The 27,937-nt window shown below is 43.4% G+C and overlaps 1 protein-coding gene across 1 annotated transcript in view; it reads right to left on the bottom strand.

Moving 5' to 3' along the window:
• The window catches only part of ARG1 (arginase 1), a 39,632-nt gene extending 15,837 nt beyond the window's left edge, over nt 1–23,795 (bottom strand). The window contains exons 1-4 of the mRNA XM_075597325.1: nt 23,641–23,795; nt 12,279–12,351; nt 7,282–7,456; nt 4,866–5,025 (exon numbers count right to left, since the gene is read on the bottom strand). Coding sequence (XP_075453440.1) covers nt 4,866–5,025; nt 7,282–7,456; nt 12,279–12,351; nt 23,641–23,700 — 468 coding nt within the window. The 5' untranslated portion in view covers nt 23,701–23,795. The remainder of the gene's footprint in view (nt 1–4,865; nt 5,026–7,281; nt 7,457–12,278; nt 12,352–23,640) is intronic.
• Between the last annotated feature and the right edge of the window lie 4,142 nt (nt 23,796–27,937).

Genomic DNA, 27,937 nt, shown 5'->3' with positions numbered 1-27,937 from the left:
TTCGTTTGTCCATTGGACTGAGGATGATAGGCGGAAGAGAAGGAAGAAGAGATGCCCAATCTCTTCGTGAAAGCTCTCCAAAATTTGGATACGAACTGAGAACCTCTGTCAGAAACAAAGGACGAAGGGATCCCATGAATCCGGAAAATCTGCTCCGTAAAGATATCAGCAAGGGCGGGGGAGGTGGGTAATCCTTTAAGTGCAATGAAATGGGACATCTTCGAGAACCTGTCCACGACCACCAAGATAGTGTTCATTCCTCTGGACTTGGGCAACTCCACGATGAAGTCCATAGAAATGTGGGACCAGGGGCGGTCGGGAACTGGAAGGGGTAACAGAAAACCCTGAGGCTTTTGACGGAGAGTCTTGCTTTGAGCGCACGTGGGGCATGCGCGGGTAAACTCCAGAATATCTTGAGACATCCTTGGCCACCAGAAATTCCGACGAATGAGATCAGTAGTCTTCTTAAAACCTGGATGACCTGCAGATTTAGAGGAGTGACCCCAAGACAGGACCTCTGGAACAAATTTGGATGGTACAAAGAGTTTGTTGTCGGGAACGACCAAGTAGTTGGGAATGCGTCTCTGGGAGTGCAAAATCTTGTAAAGATTCTTGAACATAGACGTGGCGAGAATCCTCTCATGTGGAAGGATAGTCTCCAACGACTCCTCTGGCCTCTCTTCAGAAGAATGTATTCGGGAGAGTGCGTCTGCCTTTACGTTCTTGGTCCCGGGGATAAAGGACAGGTGAAAATCGAATCGAGAAAAAAACAGAGCCCAACGAGCCTGTCCTGGACCAAGGCGTAGAGCGTTCTCTATGTAAAGAAGGTTCTTGTGGTCCGTGAGAATAGTAAATGGCTCTTTTGACCCCTCCAGCAGGTGTCTCCACTCTTGAAGAGCCATCTTCACGGCCAGAAGTTCCCTGTTACCCACGTCATAATTACTCTCGGCAGACGAGAATTTCTTGGAAAAATATGCACAGGGATGTAACTTATCTTGGGGCGTGGGTCTCTGGGAAAGAACGGCACCAGCGCCACAATCAGAAGCGTCGACCTCCAGGACAAAGGGAAGTTCGATGTTGGGATGACGGGAGAATAGTTGCGGATATAAAGGCTTCTTTGAGTGTCTCGAAGGCGAAGATGGCCTCGGATGACCAAGCAGAAGGATCAGCTCCTTTTTTCGTGAGCGCAGTGAGGGGTGCCACAATGGTGGAAAAACTCCGTATAAACTTACGATAGTAATTAGCGAACCCTAAAAAACGTTGTATGGCCTTGAGAGAATTGGGTCTTGGCCATTCAGTGACTGCTTGAAGTTTTCCGGAGTCCATCATAAACCCCTCATCGGAAATGATATACCCCAGGAACGGAGTAGAGGTCGTATGAAAGGTGCACTTCTCCAGTTTGGCGTACAAATGGTGTTCACGGAGACGGGAAAGGACGTAGGAGGTGTCGCGTATATGGTCCTGGAGATCTTTGGAAAAAATCAGGATATCATCCAAGTATACAATAACAAAAATATTGAGTACCTTACGAAAGACGTCGTTGATGAAATCATGGAAGACAGCGGGAGCATTACATAAGCCGAAAGGCATTAAAAGATATTCGTAGTGTCCACTACGCGTGTTGAAGGCCGTCTTCCATTCATCCCTCTTCCTGATGGGCACCAGGTTATAGGCACCACGCAAATCCAACTTGGAAAAAATCTTGGCCCCCTGTAATTTATCGAACAGTTCGGTAATAAGGGGAAGGGGGTAACGATTTTTAATAGTTATCTGGTTTAAACCCCTGTAGTCAATGCAAGGCCTCAACGACCCGTCATTTTTTTTGACGAAGAAAAACCCAGCCCCTGCTGGGGAATTGGAGTGACGAATAAAGCCTTTCTTGAGATTCTCCTGGATATATTCATCCATAGCGTAGGATTCTGGTAACGACAAGGGGTAGGTCTTGGACTTGAGTAGGGAGTAACCAGGAACTAGATCGATTGGACAATCGTAAGTCCTGTGTGGCGGCAAGAGGTCTGACTGTACCTTATTGAAAACGTCCCAGAATTGATGGTAAACGGAAGGTAGAATAACTTTGGGAACAGAGGTATTGGCCAGCAGTTGATGAGTCTCGCCTGACCTCGGCCTCCAGGAAATGGGAGCGGAGGCAGTCCAGTCAATGAGAGGATTGTTAAGCTGTAGCCAAGGAAGACCAAGGGTGATGGGTATCCCAGGAGCGTGAATGGCATCGAGAACTAAGATCTCCTTGTGCAGATGTGAGGACAGAAGCAAGGGAGCCGTCTCTAAGGAGATGTGGGCCGGGGTAAGAGGACGTCCATCGATACCGACGAGTGCAATGTGAACCTTCTTTCTCACTAGTGGTATACAGTTTACCCTGGCGAATTCAAGATCCACGAAGTTTCCTCCAGCTCCTGAGTCAATGAAAGTGGCGGTAGAAGTCTTGAACTTATCGCCTAAAAGGAAGACTGGAAATGTAAGTTTCTTAAGGTGTTCATTTTTTTGAAGGGGACGTGGAGACATTACACCCAGAGAGAGCCCCTCTGTACTCACTGGGTGTTCCCGTTTCCCGGACACAGTGGACACTCCCGAACCAGATGTTCCATGGATCCGCAGTAGAAACATAATCCCCCGGCGTGGCGGAACTGCCGTATCGGTGTGCGGATGTGTTGTACCCCCAATTGCATTGGCTCTGGCAACTCCAGTGCAGGACGAAGAGGTGTGGTAGTACTTGGGGGAGCAGGAGTGCTGCTGAGAGTACTGGGGAACGGAACTTGAAAGTTATGGAAGCGAGTGCGCAGACGCTCTGAGCGGCGTACCTGGATGCGTTGATCCACTCGGACGGCCAAATCAATCAGGACCTCCAGTTGATCCGGCCTGGATTGGCGAGAGATTTCGTCCTTGATGGGATCTGCCAGGCCTTGCCAGAATACGGAGACGAGAGCCTCTTGTCCCCAGTTAGTGCTAGAGTCTGGAATTCCACAGCATACTGTGTCACCATTCGCCGTCCCTGAGTGATCTGGAGGAGAGAAACAGATGCCATCTCCCGACGAGCGGGGGAATCGAATACCCGTTGAAACTCGGCTTTAAATGCCGGGTAATCTTGGGTAAGGTCAGAACGTCGCTCCCAAACCGGGGAAGCCCAAGCCAGGGCGCTGCCAGTGAGGAGGTTATAAATGTAGGCTACTTTCTTGCGATCAGTATTGTAGAGATGGGGGGCCATTTCAAACTGCACCTCACACTGGTTTAGGAAACCCCTACAATCTGGTTCACCTGCATAAGGCTTGGGGGGAGGAATCCTTACAACTGAGCTGCTAACTGCGCTTGCGGATTGGGGGCTTACATCTGGCGGGGTCGCGGTCGGTACCCTGTCTGAGAGTACTGCGACCTGGCGTGTAAGTGCCACAATTTGATCCTGGTTTTGCTGAAGCAGATTAGAGAGAAACTGCTGTAGTTCGGTCTGGTCTGCGTCTTGTGGGCTCGACATAATGTCACGCCGGTGCTGCCCGCAGACCAGACCCGTCCCCTGAGCTGAAGGGGGAAGTGGTAATACACGCACCCGCAGCAAAGGGAGCGTGTCCGGAGTGTGGTATGAAGCGTTGCCAGGCCAGGTGTAGTAAGGTAGACAATACTTGCCGGTACCGGTTTAGAGATAGAGTGATGAATGCCTTGCCGAGGTCAGGGAGTGGAGAATGGAGATAGGGCGTAGTCCAAGCCATGTTCAAGGGGTTACCAGAGTGAGCATTGTCCAAGGGGTGCCGAGATCGAGAGCCAGAGGGGGTAGTCGTACAAGCCGCGTCAGAACCTGTGAAAACACTGAGAGAATCCAGAAGTACTTCCATACAGAGACTATGTCGAGCGACGAGTGATGGGAAGCACAGGCATAATACAGCTGGGCAGGCCAATGGGAAAAGGGGGCAGGCCTGGAGGACTGCAAGGAGTCTTCCCTGATAGGAAGGAGGTGTTATAGCCCAGCTGAGTGTAATCCTTGATTTGCATGGAACTGTGTGATGCTTGGGGGCGACGCCTCACTGCAGGAGCAGTGGTTAAAAGTGCTCTGTTAGGCGTGTGCTCTGTAAGCTGGGAATGCATGCGCATAACTGGTGCTGGCGTGCGTGTAGGTGTGCGTGCAGGAGGGCGTGGGCGCGCCCGGCGCTGAGCAGAAGAATCGCCGAGGGGAGTGATCCCGCGACGGCGGCAGGGGCGAGGAGCCGTGGAGGCCGGTAAGGCAGGATTGTTTTGTGTGTCCAGGGGCTCCCTGCGGAGAGGGAGTGCTCTGTGTGGGAAGCGAGGAGAACGCCGATTCCTGACACAGCTCAACCCCACAGAATCTATTGTTAGTTGTCTTTTCCAAACTTGTATTTCCTGAGCATCTCCCTGGCAATGGACATCAATAGGTTAAGTCCCACCTTAGTGGAAGTTTAAATGAAAGGGCAGACTTTCTAAGTTGACAAATCGTCTCGCCAATGCCATGGAGATGCTAAGGAAAATAGAAAATTGTTTCACACTCTTCCCGCTACTTCCAATGCCTGAGTAATATTACTTGGCAGCACGCACCAAGCGTCCAAAGACATAAGGATGTATTAATACATGTGTTATATGTTTCAGCCATGAAATACAAGACTACCTGTGAGGAGGAGATGTTATATGTTGGGCCTCCTAGAAGTCTTCAAATTGTCCTATTCCCCAACTAGAAGTGGGGACTTAACCCATTTGTGCTCGCTGCCATGGAATATTACTCAGGAAAATAAAAGTATGGTAAGATTGTGAAACAATTTTCTATTTTCCAGATGGTGAACAGACCATTACATTTGCACTGTTCTTTTTTTTTTTTTTTTTTTTTTCCTCCATGTATTTATTTTTTTTACCTTGCTTTTGAGCTCTTTTATGAGGAAAGAGACTGGCTGTCCATGTAGGTTGCCACTGGGTGATGTCAATGGAGTGTTGATATCTGCATGGGCATCCACCCAAACTACACAAAGATCAGGGTGAACCTTCGCATGACCAGTGATTGTTCCCACTGCCAAGCTGCATCAGCAGAAACAAAAGATTTGGGTAAACAGAAGGCATGTAGCAACATCTTGACCCAGAACAGTTAATCAGTTTGTAGTTGAAACCTCTGAGCTAAAACATCATGGGTCACAGTTTTTCAGATAACTTTTAGACCAATGGGTTGCAGCAATGTTGTGTGTATAAACCTTTATGATGGTCTCCTTTTGGCATGGCAAACTATGACTATATCCATTAAGAGCATAAGTAAGTACTATAGATTTAAAAAAAAAAATCAATGTCACCTAAAATGTATACCAGACAAATGATTCTACAAAAAATCTCCCTGCTCTTCAGGCCCTGCTATAAACCCATTAACATCACAATTGTAGGTGACATCAAATATATGTTTTGGCCATGTTCACACAGGCCACTATTTGACATTCTGTGAAGCCGGCTGTCTCTTGCGTAAGAAGATTTAAGCTTCATTCATTTTAACGGGGCTAAATTTTTTCTGAGCAAGCATCAAAGAAAATACTGAATTAGCTACAGTATATACTGAATGGCTATAGTCCCAGATATTGTTTTTACACAGCTCCATCATTCTCTCCCTGTATTGTGTTAATACATTTCACTTCACATTGCACTGATGAGACCCAAAAGATTGAAACAGCTGTCTGTGAGTACTGTAGGTTTTTGGCGATGCACTTCTTTAACCCAGGCTGTGCTGGAAAGCTGTATAATATGCCAGGCATAAACTTATAGGGGTCCATATTAAAATGGACAAGAAGTTAAGTGTAACACACTGTGCTCATTTGCATGTCATTACCCAGAGTCCTTGGCTGCAGAGGAAGCACAGTTTGCTAAGCGATAATGGGGTAAGCCAGGGTTGCAGACGTGTTTAAGACCTGCAAATGCAACACAATTGGTATTTTTATTTACTGTGGAGGGTTTTTGCCACTTTTGTACCCACCATAACTTTTTTAATGTCTGGTAATACATTTCAGGAATCCATTATGCTGTTTTTATACATAACAAATACAATGTAACAATATGTTTTTTTTCCTCTAGCCCAGTTGATTTCCTTACTTATATTTATAGTAATTTAGAACCATGTTGTCCACCTTGCCTTACTATTTTCACACTACTAGAGAAAAGACCATATGTGATCTATAGCTTTATCTGAATATGTCTAGTGTACAAGGAATCCAATTTGTGTACAGTATTGCATACATTTAAATAGTCAATGAAGTGAAGAATGTTTGGGGACCTTATGCAGTTCTTAAAGGCCATAGAGATTCTAGTCTTAGATTTGTTTTTTTTGTAGAAAATAGGGGAATTTCAAAGACTAGCTTGGCCAAATGTCCCATATCTTATTACTTTCATTACTCTGTCACTTTAGATGTCATTTTACTACCTTCTCCGTGAAATACTTGCTAATTTTTCCCAAACTGTATGTCTACTTCCAATAGTGGCTCAAACCCACTAACAGTCTCCTTCTTTACCAACTGAGATAGACAGGTCATAGTACAATTCATCTTATTTATATACAGACTTTAACTGGTTAAATACAATATCTTGATTGTTCATATGTGTAGACATTAAAATAGTTATGGTGCGTAAAATAAAAATACCACTTGTGGGTACTTTTGCATGTCTCCGACAGGTCTGCACCCCTATTATCGCTTAGGGCCGGTTTGATTGCGGTGCTGTTGGTGCCAGTGCACTAAGTCCCGCGGTTCCAGAGGCCCGGCGCTCTTCCACACTACAAATAAACTGAATGTCGGGGGAGAGCGCGGGGCCTCTGTAAGAATCTCTTACCTGCTCCTTTGGTATCTCCTCATGCACGGTCCCTCATCATGGCGCCGCAATGTCAAATGGTGTCGCATTGCTATGACAACAGGACGCCTGGTGGTGCCGCATTGCCATGACAATGTGACATTGCAACGTCTCATTGTCAGGGCAATGCAACGCCATTTGACGTAGGAGGAGATGCCGATGCAGAAGGTAAGAGGCCCCGCACCACATGTCCTTGCACCAAGCCCCGCGATAATCCCAGCCAGCCCTGCTTAGCGTACAATGCTTCCACTTTTACCCAAACAAATAATTTCTTCAAAGTAAAGGTCTCCTCTAAGACAGAGATTCAAAGTAGAGGTCTACTCACAAGTTCATAATGCAATTCTCCATTTAATGTGACAGACAAGTACAGGGGAAAGACAATGTTTCAGGTCCCATATGGACCTTTCAGCAGGTGACCTGTTCAGGCATTAAAAAAAAAGATTAATCTATACTGACCTATGATCCCCGCCAAGGACTAGGCACATTCTCTTGCTTTTTTTCACTTCTGAAACGGCATTGGCCAGTTTCTCAGTGGCCTGCCCAACTGTGCGAGGATTCTTCACATTTTGAAATGATTCATCTTGAGGAATGTCGGCAAATTGCAGATCACCGTAATCTTTCACATCATATTCTGCAGCAACAGAAACATTGGGTGAATTATTTACCTGCACCCAATCAAATGCAAAACAACTTAATAAATACATATACTTAAATCATGTGGAAATACAGTATTGTTTAATATAAGATCGAGCCCATCAAATCAAGTTTCCTTCAAACATACAGTATGGGCAGCACTGTATATAATGGTTGGCTTACATACAAAAGTGAGAAATTATGCATTTTTGACACAAATAGATTTGTTTGCTGTCTTATAACTAAATGTGGATGCTGCTCCTGTTCTGCTGTGCTGCATTGCTGACCTTTGCTTTCTATTGTATTTTGCTTGGTGTAAGCACACTACAATGTACTATAAGAAGATCTGATGATGTACTGTAGTCAGCTTTTTGTGAAAAATACTTTGAGGCATAATAGCTCTCTTCTTATAGAATCACAGTCTGTAGTTTCATGACAAGGAAGGTGTTCTGTTCATCCTTTTCAAAATGCAATTCATTTCAGGGAGCATTGCAAAATACAATCTTACAGGCCACAAACGACCTTTCTTCAGATGAGTTAAGATAAAGTGCTATCAGCCCGTTTTAAATATCCTCGCCATTGTGCCACCCTGGAAGTGACATCATCCTTGTCTTCTTCTGGTATTACCGATTCCCTGTTCCAAAATCAATACTGTTGGAACACTGCTGCCTAGTGATGTAATGTGTTCCACCTGAATGGCTGCCGGAATGTAAGGGAAACTATTCTGGCCAAGCCCACTGTGACAAGTGAAAAGGATCAGGTAGCTAAACTAATCTCCTTTAAATGTTCTGTACACGGAGTCCTTCTATTTTCTGTCACTTTTATTGGAGGGATATACAGAGGGTATAAAAATAGCTGGCGGTTACATTTGTGGGGAGACAGTGAAAAGGAATGCTTTTAGTAAAAGAGAGCACACTTTCCTATCCAGGCAAGAAGAGGCACTGGGGTATGCCAACTAATCAAACATAGCAGGGGGAGCCAGGAACAGCTCAACTAGCTAAGAGAAAGGGGTGTTGCCCAGGCTACATTTGTAGCAACAATGTTACAATTTACACTGGGGAGTGCTGGCAGCCTGAGAGCAGAGAAATACACAATCCTGTTCCAGGACAGAGGCCATAAAACAGTCTTGTTCTGTAGTTCAACCTTAAAAGAAAATACTGATATTTAAGGAAACGGTTTGAATTTCATAAAACAAATCACCAAGAGAAAAATAAACGGTGTTATAAATTATGAAGCAGTAAATGAATAAATACATAATCATAAACTATGAAGTTAGTATCTATGTTATTAATGCCTATACTTCTATTACTGAACTATATGAAATGTCTGGGGTATTAATGCCTGAATTATTGGTATTTACGACCACTGCATGCTGTGACATTCTAATTGTATACTATTACTATACTATTGTTTACTATACCTGCCATCACACATCACAATGTTTCAAAATACTAAATTCTGATATGACAACTCTGATAAAAGGAGCATATCTAGTGGGGGACAAAAATATATACACACAATTTTCATACCAGCTACTTTGATATGGCACAAAACAGGATACATATATAAAAATATATACATTTAATTATTTTTATCCTATAGTAATCATTGATTTCACTTATCCTATTTGGATGAATGGAGTCCAATTCATGTATCAATATGCATTCCTTTTGTAAGAGTAGCTTTTCTGTATCGCCTCCCCTCCTCAACAGGTAGTTGATAGTTAATTGAGCGATAGCTGATAGCTTTGCCCACTTGGGCTCCACAATAAATATATTGCATATTCGGAATTACATCTGAACATTTTTATTATGTTTTGTGAATAGTTATAATGGAGGTAGCACACAGGAGTCTGATAGGTAAGCACAACTTTCTCTGTATTTATAACATCAGCAGAGCAGGTACAAACGTAACGTTTCAGGACACAATGGCCCTTTCCTCAGACCATACACCTCTACAGACTTTTCTTTCCAAACAAAGGATGTTACAGTAATTCTCCTTTTCGAATAGAATTACAATGGTTATACCCTAGGCATGGATATGTGCTTCGTTTTCTTGTGGTTAGCCTGGTCTGAGATGAACCCTTATTGACTCTGTCACCTTTAACAATATGGTCCCACCAATAAATAATTATAAACTGTATCCTTTACAAAGAACTAAGCGGGCAGGGAATCACCTCTCTCTTTAATTGTTCAATCTGTTACATTTTTTTTTTTAGTCTGCTGTCATAGTGAATGTATAGAGGGATGTAATGTATTTCCTGTATTGACAGTTGACAAGGGACTCCATGCTGCGATCCCAGAGATAAAATATGTCAATGTATCTCTTCCAGAGGAGGCAGTGCAGCATTAAGTCTCGATCCACACTTTATCATCTCATCTTTAAATAGTGACATAAAGATGTTTGCATATTCTGGGGCCATATTCGCCCCATTGCAGTCCCTTGTCTTTTTAAAAAAAAGTATACTCAAAATCAAAATAATTGAATGAAATCAATAATTTCTATAAAAGTAAAAATAGTGGAGTATATATTTTTTTATATGTATCCTTTTTTATATACATCTGTAACATGGTTCGTACAACCGGCCTCTCTTCCCCCCCCCCCCCCATCACCTAAATCCTTAGCAGTCTAGTCTGTGACAGGCAGTCCTGTGGGCAATTGACCCCCCCTCATGCTACTCTCTGAGTGACAGACGAGGTGGTGACTCATGGTCTGTGTACAACCTATCAGGGTACAGACCTTTAGCCCGCCCTTCTGGTTCCTTAGGGAGGCAGTACAAAAAGATAGGAATCTGCTTCCACCCTATCTAAGGAGTGGAAGTGTGTGACCTTTCCTCCTGGCTGGGAGTGAGAGGCCAGTCAGCCCTTCATGGGCTGGCTGGGCCAAAAGATCTGAGGCTCTCCAATGCAGAGTATGCACCATCCAGAGACCTGGGATACTCTGAGACCCCTGAAGCCGCTGTAAGAGCACCTGCTGCAGTGATGCAATAAAGTCCTTTGTTCATTTATACCCCTGCCTGAAATCCAGTCTGTGGGCAGGGATGTATGAGAGTTTGCTTTAGTGGGGACTGCCTCGAGAAACCCTGGAGTCCACTAAAGCTGGAGGTGCTGAACACCAGAAAGAACATCAGAGGTCACTAAAAGCCTGTCCTGGTCTCCATCCCATCGCAGACAGCTCAGCTCTCCTGGACCCTCATAGGTACGCGCACCATAACACCTTGTAGCTGAAGCATTATCTCCCATAGGGTGGGGGTACATGTGTTACACATCCTTTTTTGTGTTCTATCACTGTAGATAGCATGAAAATGGTGTATACAGCATAGAAGATGTATATACTTTATCGAATATGATTATTTATATAATTTCTTACTCACTTATTTTTTTCACCTTTAATCAGAGTTGTCATGCCTGAATTTAGTATTCTGAAACATTGTGATTTGTGATGTCAGGTATAGTATACAATTACAAGAGGAGACAGAAAAACGGAGCACCATCCAATATGCAAAAACGATCCAGAGGGGGTTCACTTATAAAAATAAAAAGACTTTATTGGATCATAGAGGCAACCCCTATTTCCTAATTTATAGCACTTGGTTTATTTTGATCTCACTGATTTGTTATATGAAATTCAAACGGTTTCCTGAAATATCCGTATTTTCTTTTGTGGTTGACCTGTAGATAGAAACTGTATTATGGTCTCCCTTGTGTTCCAGCAGGCGTTCATGTGAATGCATTACATCACTAGGCAGCAACACCCCGAAGGTATTGATGTAGAAAAAGGGAGTCCGTATAACCAGATGTAAACCAGAATGATGTCGCTTCTAAGGCTGGGGCCATGGCGCCTTCGCCCGTGCGGAGGCATGCACGGTTGTTTTGTGGCCAGTGGAGACGCGCCGTGCCATGGGGGGCGTGCCTAGGGGCGTCACGGAGCTGGTTCGCCTTATTGGGCGAATCGACCACGTGACCGGCCTGTCGCGCCAAGAATTCAGTTTCAACTGATTTCTTGCGCAACGCGCTGGGACCCCCCTGCTTTCGCCTGCACGCCGCATGGACGCGATCACTGCCTAAAGTTACTTGACTTTATGATGGGAAGTTGAGAAACTGCACTAGTACTTTCCTAATGTGGTGGTTTCAGTGCTAGTATATTAGCTTGTGGGAAGTAAATAGATCAAAGCACTGTAACTTCCATTAAGCAACAGGGTTTAAGCAACATGAGTAGACAAAGCATAAACATCGTTGTTTTTAAATGCCTCCGGGCTGTTTGACCTCTTGTGTAATTGGAGGCCTGCAATACTTCCTTCCTTAAGAATTTAATGATGGGAACCCTGAGTGACGTACATCTGGATTTTATCACAATTTCCCACAATGGTGAAATAAATAGCTTTTAGGTTAATACGCTTAAATTGATGTTCGTGCTCATTGAATATTCACTAGTCAGAGTATTTGTGACATTCTCTCTTAGTTTATCTCCTCTGTGGTAATTCTGAAACCCTTGTCACACTTACTTTGTCCGTTAAAAAGGGTTTTTAATTCTCTTTACTCAATTGTAATCCCATTCTCCGGTAAGGCGTTTGCTTATAAATGTTTAATCTCTAAAACGGATATGAAAAAACACTGCAACATTGGGTTACTGTGGCTAATGCTTCCATGTTATTGCAATACATGGATAGCTGAGTCTTGAATGCAAGGTGCTGCCATTTAAATTTTGTAGTGATTTTCTGAGAGACCTACAGTATATGGGATTTACAACGTGGGGCTGTGTAATACCTTTGTTTGTGGGACTGGTGGTTTTAGCAATTTGCAAATTAACTTGAGTCTTACCAAGTTCTTTAAGTTTCTCAATTAATCCAGCACTTCTCAAGCTTTTTGGTCCATCTTCCACACCACCCTTTGGCTAAGAGAAAGAGAGTTACATTAGATATATTTGTTCTCCATTAGCTAAATAGCTATCATTACTTGTGAATGCCTGCAGTAAAAAGTACAAACATACCTGTAATCAGTCAAAAATCAATATTTTATTTAAAACTAGAGTTCTAAAACAGTGAAATAAGACAGATATGTATTACATCTGAAACACTATTTCAGTTTCTGCAAGTGGGAAGATAAGAACTACAAGTAACACAGCAATCCGTTTGCTAATTATCCATGCCTGATTCTTAGAAAAGTCCGTAAACAAAATCATGCAGTGGATTTGTATATATCTATATGTAGCTGGGTCCCCTCTTACCTCCTGTGCTGGGGAGGGGGACGGCTGCGGGGTGACGGAGTGCCGGAGATCCACAGCAGACCGGTGGCATAGGGGGCCGCCAACTTGGATCCTCGCTCATGCGCATAAGAGTCTGCGTGCATGCGCAATAGAGCAGCAGTGCAGTGGCCATTACAGGTTGTCCACATGGGACTACATGTCCCATAGTGCTCTGGGGGATGCTGCACATGTGGGGCAGTAGAGCCAATAAGGCTCCAGGATCCACTCAGGGGAAAGGAGTGAGTTTGGCACAAAACAGACGGCGTGGGCAGTCGGAGCAGAGGAGGCAACAGAGTAGGTAGTGTCCAGGGAGCAGTGCTTCCCTGGACTAGGCCTAGAGTTGCCCCGCAGGTTCCCGCTAGGCCCTGAGCCATCCTAGATTGTGTATGCATAGGGAAGGCCCCCTGATAGGTACGCTTCACTTATTATCGTGAGAGTGTTGTGGCACCATCAGACGGACGCCACACTGTGATCTGTGGCTTGCGGTCTGGGATCAGACAACAGGCTCCTATAGACTTTAAGGGAGACACTCTGGCTGGAGCTTCCGCAAGACATGGATGTCATTGGAAAGAGAGCGGGGACGTGGCAGACCCCGCGTCATGGGATCACATTGCGGTTCTGTTGATCCAGGATCTCCCATCTACCCTGGTCTGGCCTGAGACCAGGAAGGTACCCACGTGCACCAACGACTCTACACAGGGGTAGCGCTGCTCCACACACTTTGGGTGGGCCTTGCTCTGTGGACACCGGTGTGGTTAGGTGCCCAGGACACCCTCAGTACTTTGGGGGAACCCCACAGGGGTGGTGAACATTGTGTTGGGTCAGTGTATTGTGGGGACTTGGTGTTGGGAGGTAACACTGTTATTAGTAGTGTGCGTTAGTAAACAGTTATATTATACACACACACACACACAGTGCTCGACAAATCCGCTCGCCAGGAGCGATTGGATTTGGCCCGGTGGCGACCTGTAATGGCTGCCCCTGCAACGCATGCGGTTTTCTTTCAATTTTCCCCTGCTCAAGCCGAGAAAAAAAAATCCCCTTCTGATTGGCCTGACTTGAGTTGGCACGCTGCCAAGACTTTTTTATTTTATTTTGGGGGGGGGGTTGCTCTATATGAGCAGGAGCAGTGACGTCCTTTCCAGGGCTGTTTATACGAGGAAGTAAGTACTCCCCCTGCCTCATGCATTACCATCTCCACAGCCCCCCCCCCTTGTGTCCAACGGATGCTGTGTCTGTGTGTGTGTGTGCTATGCTGGGTGTGTGTGTGTGTGTGACATGCTGGGTGTGTGTGTGTGACATGCTGGGTTTGTTTGTGTGTGTGTGTGACATGCTGGGTGTGTGTGTGTTATGCTGCATCTGTGTGTGGAGCGCCTGGGCTGGCTGGTTTGCTCTTTATGAGCAGGAGAAGTGACGTCCTCAATCCTTTCCAGGGCTGTTTATAGAGGAAGTAAGAGCTCCCCCTGCCTCATGCATTACCATCTCCACAGCCCGCCCCCCTCCCCCCTTGTGTCCAACGGATGCTGTGTCTATCTTTGTGTGTGTGTGTGTTTGTGTGTGTGTGTGTGTGTGACACATGCTGGGTGTGTGTGTGCTATGCTGCGTCTGTTTGTGGAGCGCCTGGGCTGGCTGGTTTGCTCTATATGAGCAGGAGCAGTGACGTCCGCCATCCTTTCCAGGGCTGTTTATAGAGGAAGTAAGTGCTCCCCCTGCCTCATGCATTATCATCCCCACAGCCCTCTCTCTCTTTGACTCTCTCTCTCTCTTTGACTCTCTCTCTCTCTCTTTGACTCTCTCTCTCTCTTTGACTCTCTCTCTCTCTCTCTCTTTGACTCTCTCTCTCTCTCTTTGACTCTCTCTCTCTTTGAATCTCTCTCTTTGACGCTCTCTCTCTCTCTTTGACACTTGCTCTCTCTCTCTCTCTCTCTCTCTCTCTCTCTCTCTCTCTCTTTGACTCTCTCTCTCTTTGACACTTGCTCCCTCTCTCTCTTTGACTCTCTCTCTTTCTCTCTCTCTCTCTCTCTCTCTCTCTCTCTCTCTCTCTCTCACCCTCTCTCTGTGTCTCTCTCTGTGTCTCTCACCCACACTCTCTGTCTGTCTCACACTCTGGATCTGGATATCTTATTTACCCTATATATCTTAACAGCCCTATACTACACCGAAATAACCTATACTGCTTTCTTCCAGATCTGAATCAAGCTTCACACGGGAGACATCGGAATCCCTCCTAACCCAGAAGACAGGTAAGGAACACCTCCCCTCCAATGTATAAAATTGCGGGAATGAGGTTACCTGGACATTGAGGGACTGCGGATCAGGTAAGATCCCAGGCGGGATTGCTGCTTTAGATATTGTGAAGCAGCGACGTCCAGACACTGGTTAAGGGGTTCAGGAAACTAGTCATTCACATCTGGCTTTTATTTCTAGATCTGACATTTACACACACACACACACGTAACAAGGACTAATTGTAGTATAATGTAATACAATAAATACATTTATGTCAAAAACGAATGTTGTTCTTACTAGGAATTTATTACATTTATTTTATTTATATATTTATTTTAAAGTGGGGTTGGGGGCGGGACTAGGGTTGGGGGTGGGACTGGGTGGAGAGTAATTTTTTTGGTGATTTGTCAAGCACTATATATATATATATATATATATATATATATATATATATATATATATATATATATATATATATTTATTCACACACGTTTATTTTGCATTTCCATGCATATTTCGGGTGTGCTTACCTGTACCGGTGCGTCATGAATCTGCCGCTTAGTTTGAAATTGTAAGGGAGAAAATGTTATCATGCACTGTGCAGAGGAATATATAGAAAGAGTACACCTCCCAGTGTTTAGATACAAAGCACTGGAAAGATCGTTGTTATCCGGTTCCCTTGCTATGACCACTAAATGGTGCCTATTATAAATTTGAAAATTACTTCTTCACAAGTGTTTCACAAAAATAGTAATTTTCCACAATTTGTTGGTTCATATCTTTGCAAAATTATCACAAAAGTGACAGTGCTCAAAATGTTCCAATTTTATCAATTGTCATCACCATTTTAAGAAAATGGCCGTTTATATGGTATTATGTGACTTTTTATTTTTATTTTTTATGTATGGTGGTTTTGTTTTGGTGAACTGGAAATTATTGCGGCATTTTTAATGAAGAAAGGGTGAATTTCACCAGGTCCGCAAACTTCAGCAAAAAGGTTGCTCATGTCTAGTGCCGATTAACAAGCCACCTATTTGAGTCAACATTCCTGAACTCTTTCTGGACAATATTTTAGGGAGGCTCAGTTAATAAAACCTCTGGTAACTACCAAGATAAGGTCTTGCAGCTTTGTGTCCACTAATTACCTACTTTACAAGTTACCTAGGAAAAAGATTAGGTGCCACTGCATCCTTCATTTTTTTTTTTTTTTTAATGAACTGGAAATTGTTCTGTAATATTATTTATCTTAAATGCTATCTTTTACGTAATTTTTTTAAATTACATTTCATTATCTATTGAAAAAGAAACAAAGAATGTTATGGTGACTAAAACATTGACAAAAAAAAACCTCCACCGTACATGGTATAGCAAATAAAAATACCACTTGTGAGCACATTCACATGTCTTAGGTCTGCAACCCTGCCTTTCCCCATTATCTCTTAACATACAATGCTTCCACCACAGCCAGGGATTCTGGGTAATGACATACAAATGGGTGTGATGGTAGGGGTACATTTGGCTGCTTTTAATAAACGTTAAGCCCGCCATTACCCCCATCAATGAGTAATATATTTGTATTATGTGTATGTATATATGTGATGTAGCCTGGTGATCTAGCTCTGTACGTAAGAGAAATGTTGCAAGTTCAGGCTGACCTTTTCCATGTAACTGTTTTCATGTTACCCCACCAATCAGGGGCTGGGTCATATTGAAGGCACCTGGCCTTAACCCTCCCTCAATGTATCTATGTTTTGGCATGGGGTATAAAGTTGGGGAGGGAGGCACCTAGTTACTGCAGTTCTAATGTGAGTTCTAGCCAGAGCCAGTTCCAGCCAGAGACAGTGGCAATTATAGGCCCCAGAATACTGGGCTCCTGTGTGTGGCTGTTGGGGTCTCTGATAGCAATACCTGCTGAGCACTGTGTGGGAGCAGAACATGGAAAATCTCTTCACAGAGGTCCCTGCGCCTAGGCCTGCAGGCTCTTCCCCAGTTACCCCAGTTGGGAGGGTATGTTTTATGTCTGTGAACAGTTGTGGATATTATTTTCCAATAAATTCACTTTTATTAACCCTCTAGTTCTATCTGGCGAATTGATCCCTGGTATGTTAGTCCTGGTCTCCTGTGACAATGCACAGGTCTCCTGTGACACGCACAGCTGTCTGTGAGTAAGTTTACTTGTAATATTTTTATTTACTGCCAATATACTTATTTAACTAAGGCTGTACTGAAAAGGCTGTTTAATGCGGCAGAGATAAGCCTGTCACGGGAGACCAGGCATTTACACCTTTTTACCAGGATCATATATTGAGCAAAACAGGTAAAGTGAAATAAATTGTGATTTATTCGCATAAATAGGCATACACACAATGGAACACAAACTACATAAGAAGAGACACATTTACTTGGGAGCTGAGGTAAAAAAGTAGACTTTCCTAGCTGAATTACACGTTAAACAAGAGTCTTTAGTTGACCGGGACTTAGCCCAAAATGTCCTTGAACCCAAATCGGCATGAAGTTCCAGACGCCACCGCTTACTTCTCTCTGGAGGACTTGCTTTTCGTTGACTGGGACTTACAGTAGCTCCAAACGTCCTGGAACTAAAATCATCTTGAAATCCCAGGTGCAACCGCTACGTTCGTTTTGGAGAACTTGGTCCCAAAAAGCTGGACTTTGAAAATTTGGGGTTGGTTTTTCTGAAACCGGTTCCCTGCAGAGGCATTTTTTCCATATTCAAAAACCCGCCGCTGTTTTGGTGATTGGCTGAGAGGATTCTTATAGTATTTTGTAACACATTCACAAAATACTACAACCAATCACAGCGTGGGAACTTTCTTACCAGCCAATCAGAGCGATGCCAGACTTCTGAAGCCGGGCAAGCGGGGATTCTGAATCAGCCAAGGGCATGCGCAAGTTTGCCACCTTAGCCACTTACTATTCAGAAGTTTGGCTCCTCCAAGTCTGGTGGGGCAAATGGTAGTCCGGAGGACTTCCATTCATCCCAGCACGTGGGTACTTGAGCCTAGCCCTCCTGCCCAAATGTTCTTCACACTTCTGGCATCCTCTATGGCTTTCACGTCTGATGTCTGAGTAGACTTACTGGCACCAAGTTGGTAGCCTAGTGGCTCACTCAGAACATTGGTTCTGAAAGTCCCAGCTCATAATACTGTGCACAACAGTACATACCATATTAATAAAATATTCTGTTGCATGTCTCTGGGTATGGGGAAGTCTCTGGGTACGGGGAATAGAATAAAAAGCTGCACTTTATTTTCTATTTTTGCCTATATTCCCCACACACTATAAAATAGACTTAGGACTGTACTTTAAAAATCCCCTCCCAACCTTATATATGGTAGAAGCACCCGAGAACCTCTATACTGGTTCTGAGTGACCTGGGCATTAACTGGGTGTCCCCCTTAACCTAGGGACCCCTCATAGTAATAGGGACTTTTGGCATCCCTATGCCCCATTTACCTTTCTGAGCTGTGCTGAAGCAAGGAACCCTAACGGTGAGTCGCGCAAGCATTTCTAAGTGGAGATATTGCCGGGACAATGTGCATATATATATATATATATATATATATATATATATATATATATATATATATATATATATATATATATATATATATATATATATATCAAGCATGATTCTCAGGTACATTTTTGGAGTATCCAGCAACTCTGAACCCCAACTACCTAGACACATTCTGTCACGGGAGACCAGGCCATTTACACCTTTTTACCAGGATCATGCATTGAGCAAAACAAGTTAATGAAATAAATTGTACATTTATTCACAGGAAAAGGCAAACACACAATGTTACAAAGACTACAGCAAAAAGACACACTTACTTGGGAATTGGGGTAACAACCTAGACTTTCCTAGATGCAGGGAGTCCTGTCCCTGATAGCAGTTGCAAAAATAGGGCAGAAAATATTCTAGGCAACTTGCGCTGAAGCAGCTCTTTTCTTGCTGGAGACTTGCAACTGGAAACTTAGAAGCTGAGAATCTTGGAGGATTAGAGAACTATGAGAGACCTTGGAGAACACACTATCTCATGGAAGCAAGGGGTTATAATACCTCTGACTTTCATTAAAAAAATACTATAGCCCAATCAAAAGCGTGAGAAATGTCTCTGCAGCCAATCTGTCAAGCTGGTAGACACAGGGTTACCTGGAAATCTGATTGAACCAAGGGGCATGGGCAATTTGGCCCCTCTGGCCGTGGTTCCCTCAATGCCACCTGCGGTGACAGGCTCGTGCCAGTCTGGTGGCATCAATGGAAATGCAAAGAGCGTCAATTGATCTCAGGATGTGGATACTTGAATCCTTCCCTCCTGTCCAAATGGTCTTGACACCTTGGTTATCCTCTGGGGCTTTCATCTCCAGATGTCCTGCCAGACCTCCTGGCACCTCTTGGTAGCCCAGTGGCCTGTCAGAGCATTGGTTCTGAAAGTCCCAGGTCATTTCTGTGCAAAAAAAGATAGGGTTTAAAACACACTGGTCCATAAATTATACACTTTAAAAATATGTTAAGTCTTTTGGTTATGGGAAATAGAATATTAAGCTGCACATTATTTCTTACTAGCTATATTCCCCACTGTAACAGGGGATTTATCCCTGTTCAGGGAATGTGCCTCTAATCCAGCAGTGTGGTGGTTAACTGCTGGTAGTCAATTAACCAACACCACCTGGCTGATTAGGTTTGTTAGAAAAGCCTGCCTTTGAGACAGGAAGTGAGGTTTCCTGAGTCTCACAAATTGTGGGACTGACCATAGGAAAAGATGTCTTGAGCCTGCACGCTGCCAGCAAGACACAGGGGAAAGCACCTCTAAACCTGATGCTGATATAGCTTGAGGAAAAGGCAGCAACCAAGGAACAGAGAAGACTTCCCCTCCAATTACAAGAAACAGATAAGACTTTCCTTTATAAGACTTTTTGTATATCTGCACATATCAAGATATATGTTTGGGGCTGGGAGACATGCTAATCTAAAGGGAGTTGTGGACTGCATAGGTTTCACTAGAAATACTTCCAAGTGGAACAGAAGCTTTGTTTGACCCCTTATTTTATACAATAAACTTAGGAGTGGACTTTTAAAAGTCCCCTCACAACCTTGCAGATGATTGGAGTACCCCCAGAACCCCTATACCGGTTCTGGGTGATCTGGGCATTTACTGGGAATCTCCATTAACCTAGGGACCCCTTGAATGTTTCAGGGACACCTCACATCCCTATGCCCCATTTACCTTTCTGGGCTGTGCTGAAGCAGGGACCCCTAGTGCCGAATTGTGCAAGCATTTTCAAGGGGAGATATTACCGAGACAATGTGTCTACATGCAGCCAGGCATCCGACCTGATTCCTGGGTAAATTTTTAGGGGAACCAGCAACTCTGGGCCCAGACTAGATCTACACAATCTGACAACACTTTCTCCGTAACACCCACACACACCCCTGAAACTCATACCACAGCAATCCCTGCTTGTTGGCATCCCTGGAATGGTAAAAACACAAAAATTATTTGGCGCATAATTACAGGTAATGCTTTTACAACAGTTGGGTCCAAAAGATGACACTCCGGAACCACAAAACATGGATCAGAGGTAACCAAATGGCTTAACCTTTATTAGAGAGCCTGGCTACCTCTTCACCGTCACACATTCTGACAACACTTTCTCTGCAAAACCCCTCTTGAAACTCATACCCTAGCAATCCCTGCTTACTGGCATCCCTGGAAAGGTAAAAACACAAAAATTCTTTGTCGCACACAGCATGCATACACAACAGTTAGGCTCAAGAGCTGACACACTTGTACCCCAAAACTTGGATCAGAGGTAACAAAACAGGCTTAATCTTTAATTGTGAGCCCGGTTACCCCCTCGCTATCACAATAAGTTTATAAGGGGTCCATGTTAAAATGGATATGAAGCAAAAAGTGACAGTGTGCTCATTTGCATGTCATTACCCAGAAGCTAGAGTGGAAGCCCTGCATGCTAAGAGATAATGGGAAAAGGCAGGTTTGTGGACCTGTCTGAGGCGTGTGAATGTGCTCACAGTACGTATTTGCTGTATATTGAAAAAGTGAAACATTCACAATTAAATAATTACATACAGTAATGCAGCATTGATGAGAAAATTATGAAAACATTTCTGGTTACTACATTGCACAATAAAGATGTCTAATGATAATAGCACAAACCCCCAGAAGTTTTTGACGTTCATGTCTAATTTCTAGGTTTCCTGTAAAAAGGCAGCATACATACTCGCTACAGTATTGTACTTCCCTTTAGTATTAATTCTAGATTTCAGGGTTTTTTTGCTAGCTAGGTTGTAATGGGCATGTAATTAAACAGAAACACTTATGGAAAAATTCACACCAGGACCCCACGTTTGCAGCTCAAGGCAAAGACTACTGGTCTAGGCAAAACCATCACACCTTTGGCAATTAATGAACACACAATCTCTGCAAGATCTAACCCCAGCACTTGCCCCATTGAGCTTGCAGGGATTGTGTGTTCATTAATTGTCAACTAGTGTCAGTTGTTTGGAGGTTGGTGACCCCTCCTCACTGGGTTTAAGTTTAAGTTCACTCCTCCCCACTTTTTAAGTAGCAGGTTTTTCCCTGTACCTGTGCAGGGCTGGTCTATTGAGGCATTTCTCTCTCCACTGTAGAGGTAAATGAGAATACTCACAGGTAGTGTTAGGACCTGCATAGGTGGTCATGGCGTGGCTTCAGGCTTATAACGCTTTGTTCAAAGGGTTTAACTAAATGATCCTTATGAGAATTCAAACCTTTAAGTATTTAACTATGTATTTTTTGTCATATTGAATGTAGCATTGGGTATTTTTGTTTTTTGTTGTATTCTTTTTAGCAATTACCCATTCTAAAAATGTCTAGGTGTATCTCAGCTTGTATACGCCTATTGATTCTATTGCATAAAGTAACAATGATGGTGAAGTCACCAGGCTTAAGTTATTATATATAATTTGATTTGCATGGTTTTTCACTTTACCCTTTGTGCCTGGAATGTTTGACACTGTCATACCTACAGTATGCTCCTCCAGTAAACTCTCTATATCTGAGCACAACGATGGATCGTTTTTAATCTGTGACAAAGGCCACACTAGGACATTTTGTACTTAATTTATTAAATGTGGAAAGAATTGAAAAGGCAGATAACCGTTTAGACTGTAGCATGTGGAATATGATCAGATAAACCAGTACACACACTGCTTTACATCAGAGAATTTGTATCAAAGTATAAAAGGTGGTGCAATTTTTGTTTTCTACCACCCCAACATTCTATAAAATCTATTTGAACAGATTATCAAGTTAAAAGTACATAAGAAAACATCCCATGAAAAGATAGTGACAGGATAGAAACAGTTAGACATTAGAAATAAGCTCTATATTTGTACAGTGTATTACATCATAGGATTTAATGTTTAAGTACCATTGTAGTTAAATACTTAGCGTGCAGCATTTAAATCAGGGTTGCTGAACCTTATTTGTTTATTTTCTGATTCATATTTAAGAGCCATATCTCTTTCCCCTTTAGACTTCTAATTACATTAGAAATAGCATTCCAATTTACTGATGATTTTGTCAATTGCTACAATAGGCAGTTAAAAAATAAATGAATCTGACATTTTCCCATAGCCTTATTTATATATTCTGTATTTCACGATTATTTAACAAAATGTACTGCAAAGCACAAATAGATAAAGTCTAAATTTAGTATAAAATTGGTGGAGTGGGCTTCTGAACCTGGTTTTTACCATCATTACATACTGACCTATAAACAATTTTTAATAGCAACAAATATCAAATGAAATCATTGCACTTCAAATTGTTTCTTGAGTAATAAAATCATGACTGTGCGCAAAAGATTTCATATTTACTGTGGATATAATATGCCTCTTGTACTACCGGGCCATTGTTGGGAATGTTAGTTTATGCTCTACTGACATGTTCAACTTCTCTTACCATGTGTAACAGTCCATGTTAACCCAACCAGGCTTTCTGTTCTCAGATTCAATAAGGCTGTGAGTTCTGTGATTTTGTTATTCATATACAGTATTAATAACTACATTTTATATAGTGCTGAAATAGGGACATGTTAGACAAAGTACATTAAGTAACTGAGTTTCGGACTTGCCGTGCCACTGATACTGTATATCTTTTCAAATCGTCTATTTATTTTGCCATTTTGAATTCACTCTTTATCCTTTTAGCAGACAGAACCCAGAAGACCTCCCAATAAAGTGCAGATATACTACACATCTCGTCAGAAACAAAATGTTATAGACTGTTACAGTAGGTCTTTATCTTATACTTATTTGTGTTCATATCTCTTGTAGTAGCACTGCCACTGGACATGTACTGATAACTTTCCCTTGCAAATAACACACAGATAGGAACTGAACTTTCATCTACAAACATGTATGGCTTTGATTTTTGTAAAGTTAATATTTCGACCGGTACTGTAAGAAGCTTAGAAAGAATGTAGTCTACATTCAAAGGGGAAATAAAAACATCTAGCGATCATCTAATCAGCAAGGTCATAGATATTAGGTGGAAAGATCAATAGGCATGTATACCGGATTGTCGTTATTGCAAGAAGTGACAGTAAGATCTAAAATCAGAGATAAATGCCGGTGTGAGCATCCCCAAATATAAGTATTAAATGTGAAAAATATCTCACCTGTCCCTTTGAAAAAGGTGCTCCAACAATTCCTACATATTTTTTAGCCTTGTCGCTCATTCTGACTGGCTCCTACTGTCTGTGATTGGCTTACTCAGGCAGTAATGGAAGGATTCGGTGTAACTTCTCTTTTTATACACTGGTCATGAGAGTTAGTGACATGAAGAGGTGTTATATCTCCACCCAGAAACTCAACTTATGCAATTTCTTTCTTTACTCTAGACAGTATCAGCTGTTGCAAACCTTGGAACTGAAGCAAGTACAGTAATTCATTAAGGCTGCCCATTAAGTTATTGGACAAGTATAAAACATATATTGTCCTAATGTTATATGTTGTTCCATAGAAACCATTGCAATCTTAACTCTAACAATCAATATTACTCTTTTCCTCAATACCTTTTCAGATGTGACATCAACCTTCAATAGTAATTATTTGTACCATATATATTAGAACAAACAAAAGATTCCCTCATGAATGCACTCGGATAGACCTAATAGAAATGATGTAGTATATTAAAATCAATTTAATCAATTTAATCAATAATAAAATTGTAATTGTACAGAGGGGTGTGGTAAGAAGGTCCAAGACCACCCCCTAATGACATACCAAAGAAACTTCCACACTAAGTAAATAGGGAAGAGAACTAAGATAATCACTATACACAATCACACGGTATAAGGGCTACAATATATATGTATCAATTCCTGCAGAAAAAAGTACTAGCATATATTGAAGCAGTACTATTATCTAAAAAAAACGGCAGTCTGTAACATTATAGGGCTGCCGATACTGAGTCTGGAGGAAATTAAATCCAAATAGCAGAAATTGAATACCAAGGAGCTGGCAGGAGTGAATTGCCAGGCTAGTCTGGTCTGATAGTGTAGATATATAGTCAGCGTGTAGTCACAATACAAACACGCTTAAATAAATCTACATGATCAGCATGGTAAAATGTGAGGGTAAACTAACAAAAATGTAAGACCATAAATAGGGCTAGCACAAAATGTGCATACATATAGCCCAGAGGCACGGTTCACCGACCCTATCCAGTTATAGCCTCTTAAACCATAAACCTCATAGACACTCACTATTGTATGAAAAGAAAATTTATAAATGATGGTATGGTAGGATCAAAACACATGTAGAATAATTGCTAGTATTAGTTATCAAATAATAGTCCTCACAATAAAACACTTGATGAAAGTATCGTGTAAGTGCACATGCTGACAATGTGCAGATAGTGTATTTAAATAATACTCGTAGTAAGTATAGATAAAGCACACATTGCAGTGATCTCAGTGAATAGCAACTGCCTGTGTAACACGGAGACACGTTAAGTTCCTAAATATCCCCTCAAAGCACATACTGGCATAGTGTTACCAGGGAGGAGCTCAAAAACGATACACTTAGCTTAGATTGTAGTCTTAAATGCTGGATCGTACAGCCCATAGAGAGGAGGGGAACAGGAGCTCGAGCAACAGTGTAACTGACGCGTGTGTCCGTATGATCAGTGCTGCGGAGTGACGTCACGCCGTACTGTCACCTGACGTACGTTTCGCGCGAGGACGCGCTTTCTCAAAGGTGAATGCACGCTGTAGGCATGCGCAATTTATAGAAAATGGTTGTCATGGCAGGCACGGGGAATTTAACCCCTGCACTGCCGCTTAGTAGCATGTCACATTGCCAGGAGATGTCAGTGTGTATTGTAGAGTAATCAAAACACAAATAACACTGTATGACATAAGACACTGTGCATACAGATAAGGCCCTATAGATGCACAGTGTCCTATGTCATACAGTGTTATTTGTGTTTTGATTACCTTCCCTGCCCTTTTGCACCAGTCTGTACTAGTGACCCAAGTGGTCACACTAGGTTGAGCGGGTGCATCTCTCTTTTGTCCTGTATTGTAGAGTGTTTACACAGACTGATGGGCAGTTTACTAAGTAATAGCAGTGGTACTATGCTGAGTCAAGGTGGCAAACATATATCATCCAGTCCATTTTAGAATCAAGTGGAAGTGTACAGATGCCCTATAGTAAGGAGAAACGTGTCAACAGATGACTACAAATTGAAAGGTACAGATTTAAGAGTCATATGAATCCTAGTATAAAGTAAACAAATAAGGACATTAAATGACTCATTATGATGACTATATCAGAGAATCAGACATGTCAAAAATAGGCAAAAATGTACATATATATATAGTAGTCAACTCGTGTACAGAAATAAAGGCAAATCAACCAGGTACATATCCATCTGATCCCTGAGCATAATACAGAAAGACCCAGGGTATGTGTTTGACGTTGGGTATAGCAAATAGGCAGAGTATGTGGGATAAATCGTCACAGAGCCGTGAACATATATGGGATTCAAATAAAGGGAGAGAACACGAACTCCTCATTAAGCCCCTTAGGGGTGAGTGTTCCTAAAGTGTAGTTCCAGCGAGACTCTCGTTTAAGAATCTCGTTGTCCCAGTCTCCCCCTCTACTGTGATTAGAGGGTGGGGACCAAGCAGGGAGCGCTCCAGTGCTCCGGAGGCCCCCGGCGGCACCCGTGTAGGGCGCCGCCATCTTGCGTGAGTTCGCGCATGCGCAGTGGAGCTCTGGCGGCCGGACCAGTTGCGCATGCGCGAGGACAAGCGCACGAAACCGGACCAACCAGGAGAGGGCCCTAAGCAGGGACTACAAGTCCCATGAGCCTTAGGGGACCCCACTTGATGCCAGGGAGCCAATAGGGCTGCAGCATCTCCCTGCTCGAAGAGATAGATACATTTCACTCGCTCAGCCCATGCTAGTCAGTCAGGACCAGGACAAGCTAGGGGTAGGAGGTGAGTGCAGGGGTCAGTGACCCGCTGCATTAGGCCAGCAGCCCCCCCCAGTTAGGTCCTGAGCCACCTTGAAAGCTTGTTGTGCTATAGGGACAGGCCCTAGGTAGGGACCGTGCCCCATTATCTGTTTGGTAGTCAGGGACACAGTGCTAAGCAGTGCAGCCCTGCAAGGTGGGTTCTGGGCTCAGAACGCCACCAAAGACATAGAGACCTAAGGTGTTATTATCCACGCCGGAATTCACCCCACGCGGTGGTGGAGGACAACGTCGGACCGGACGGAATCCTTGTCGTAGTCTGCGGAACCCGGGGTGGGAGCCCCGGGCAGGTATCATTCCACAAGTGCACCAACACTGTACAGCAATGCAAGAAGCACGCCTAAAGGGTGGGGGTATAACTTGGGGACACACGTGGCAGAGTGGCCAAGGGCCCTGTATAGTACAGTTGGACACGGTGTAGGGGTACACGGTGGTTGGGAAGGGTAATACTTTCAACGAGAGCAAGTATTGTGTGATATGTATAGAGTATAAGTTATGTGCATATGTTTAGTAAAGCCAGTCCTGTTTTACACCAGTGTGCATATCGTGATTGTTTTCCTGTGAGGGCCTTCCCCCACTCCGTTGGGATCCCTCCCAGGTGGAGGCGTTGCACCACGAGATAGTTACATATATGTACCCCAGGCTCCCTGAGCGGAGGCTTAGGCTCCTGAGAGCCATACAGGTAATACACAGTACCAGTAGCGTCTGTATTCACAGGGAATACCCGTTACACATGTTTAAGATCTGTCCCATTATTTCAGACAATTTAATATCCTTTCAAATGAAGGTCTAAAGCTCTATCTAATCAGAATAACAACTTCTGCACTCTAAAGCCTGCTTTCATGACAGTAATAATAATAAAGGGGCCAGTGAGTAAGGAAACATGCTCCACCTTTCCAAAGCTGCATAAATTGTGGGTGAGTAATAAAGCAGTACTTCGAAAGCCCACAGTTGGGGCATTTAAGGGAGTCTCCCATTTTTGAAGTGAAACTTCTTTGCTGGCACCTACAGGTTTTTCATGGGGAAAAAAATCCTTGTCCTGTAACGAAAAGCCATAACGCAGGTGACGTCATGGAACTAATGGGCGCGCGGCCGTCGAGCTCGCACATTCGCAAAACCAACATTCTAGCCTGCACGGAACTTACACTAAACGCGTGCGCACAAGGAGTTGTGGGCCGCATGCGCACCACACTCCTCTGCGCATGCGGGCCGCGGGCATCTGCGTATGCGCAACACGTGAGCTGGACCGAGGGGGAGAAGAGGAGCCAGTGAACACCAGGCAGGGATAAAAAGGAGCAAGAAGGGAGGCCGGGCCCCAAGCCCGGGGCCGTTGAAAGAGCCACATCCCACAAGGCTGAAACAGACACACACACATAGTGTGACACACACAGAGTGATACACACAGTGATGCACGTGCACACGCACACACTGTG

Source organism: Ascaphus truei, chromosome 4, assembly GCF_040206685.1.
Source record: "Ascaphus truei isolate aAscTru1 chromosome 4, aAscTru1.hap1, whole genome shotgun sequence".
Taxonomy (NCBI): Eukaryota; Metazoa; Chordata; class Amphibia; order Anura; family Ascaphidae; genus Ascaphus; species Ascaphus truei.
Note: the sequence above shows the minus strand (reverse complement) of the source record. Positions and strands in the feature narration are given on the sequence as shown.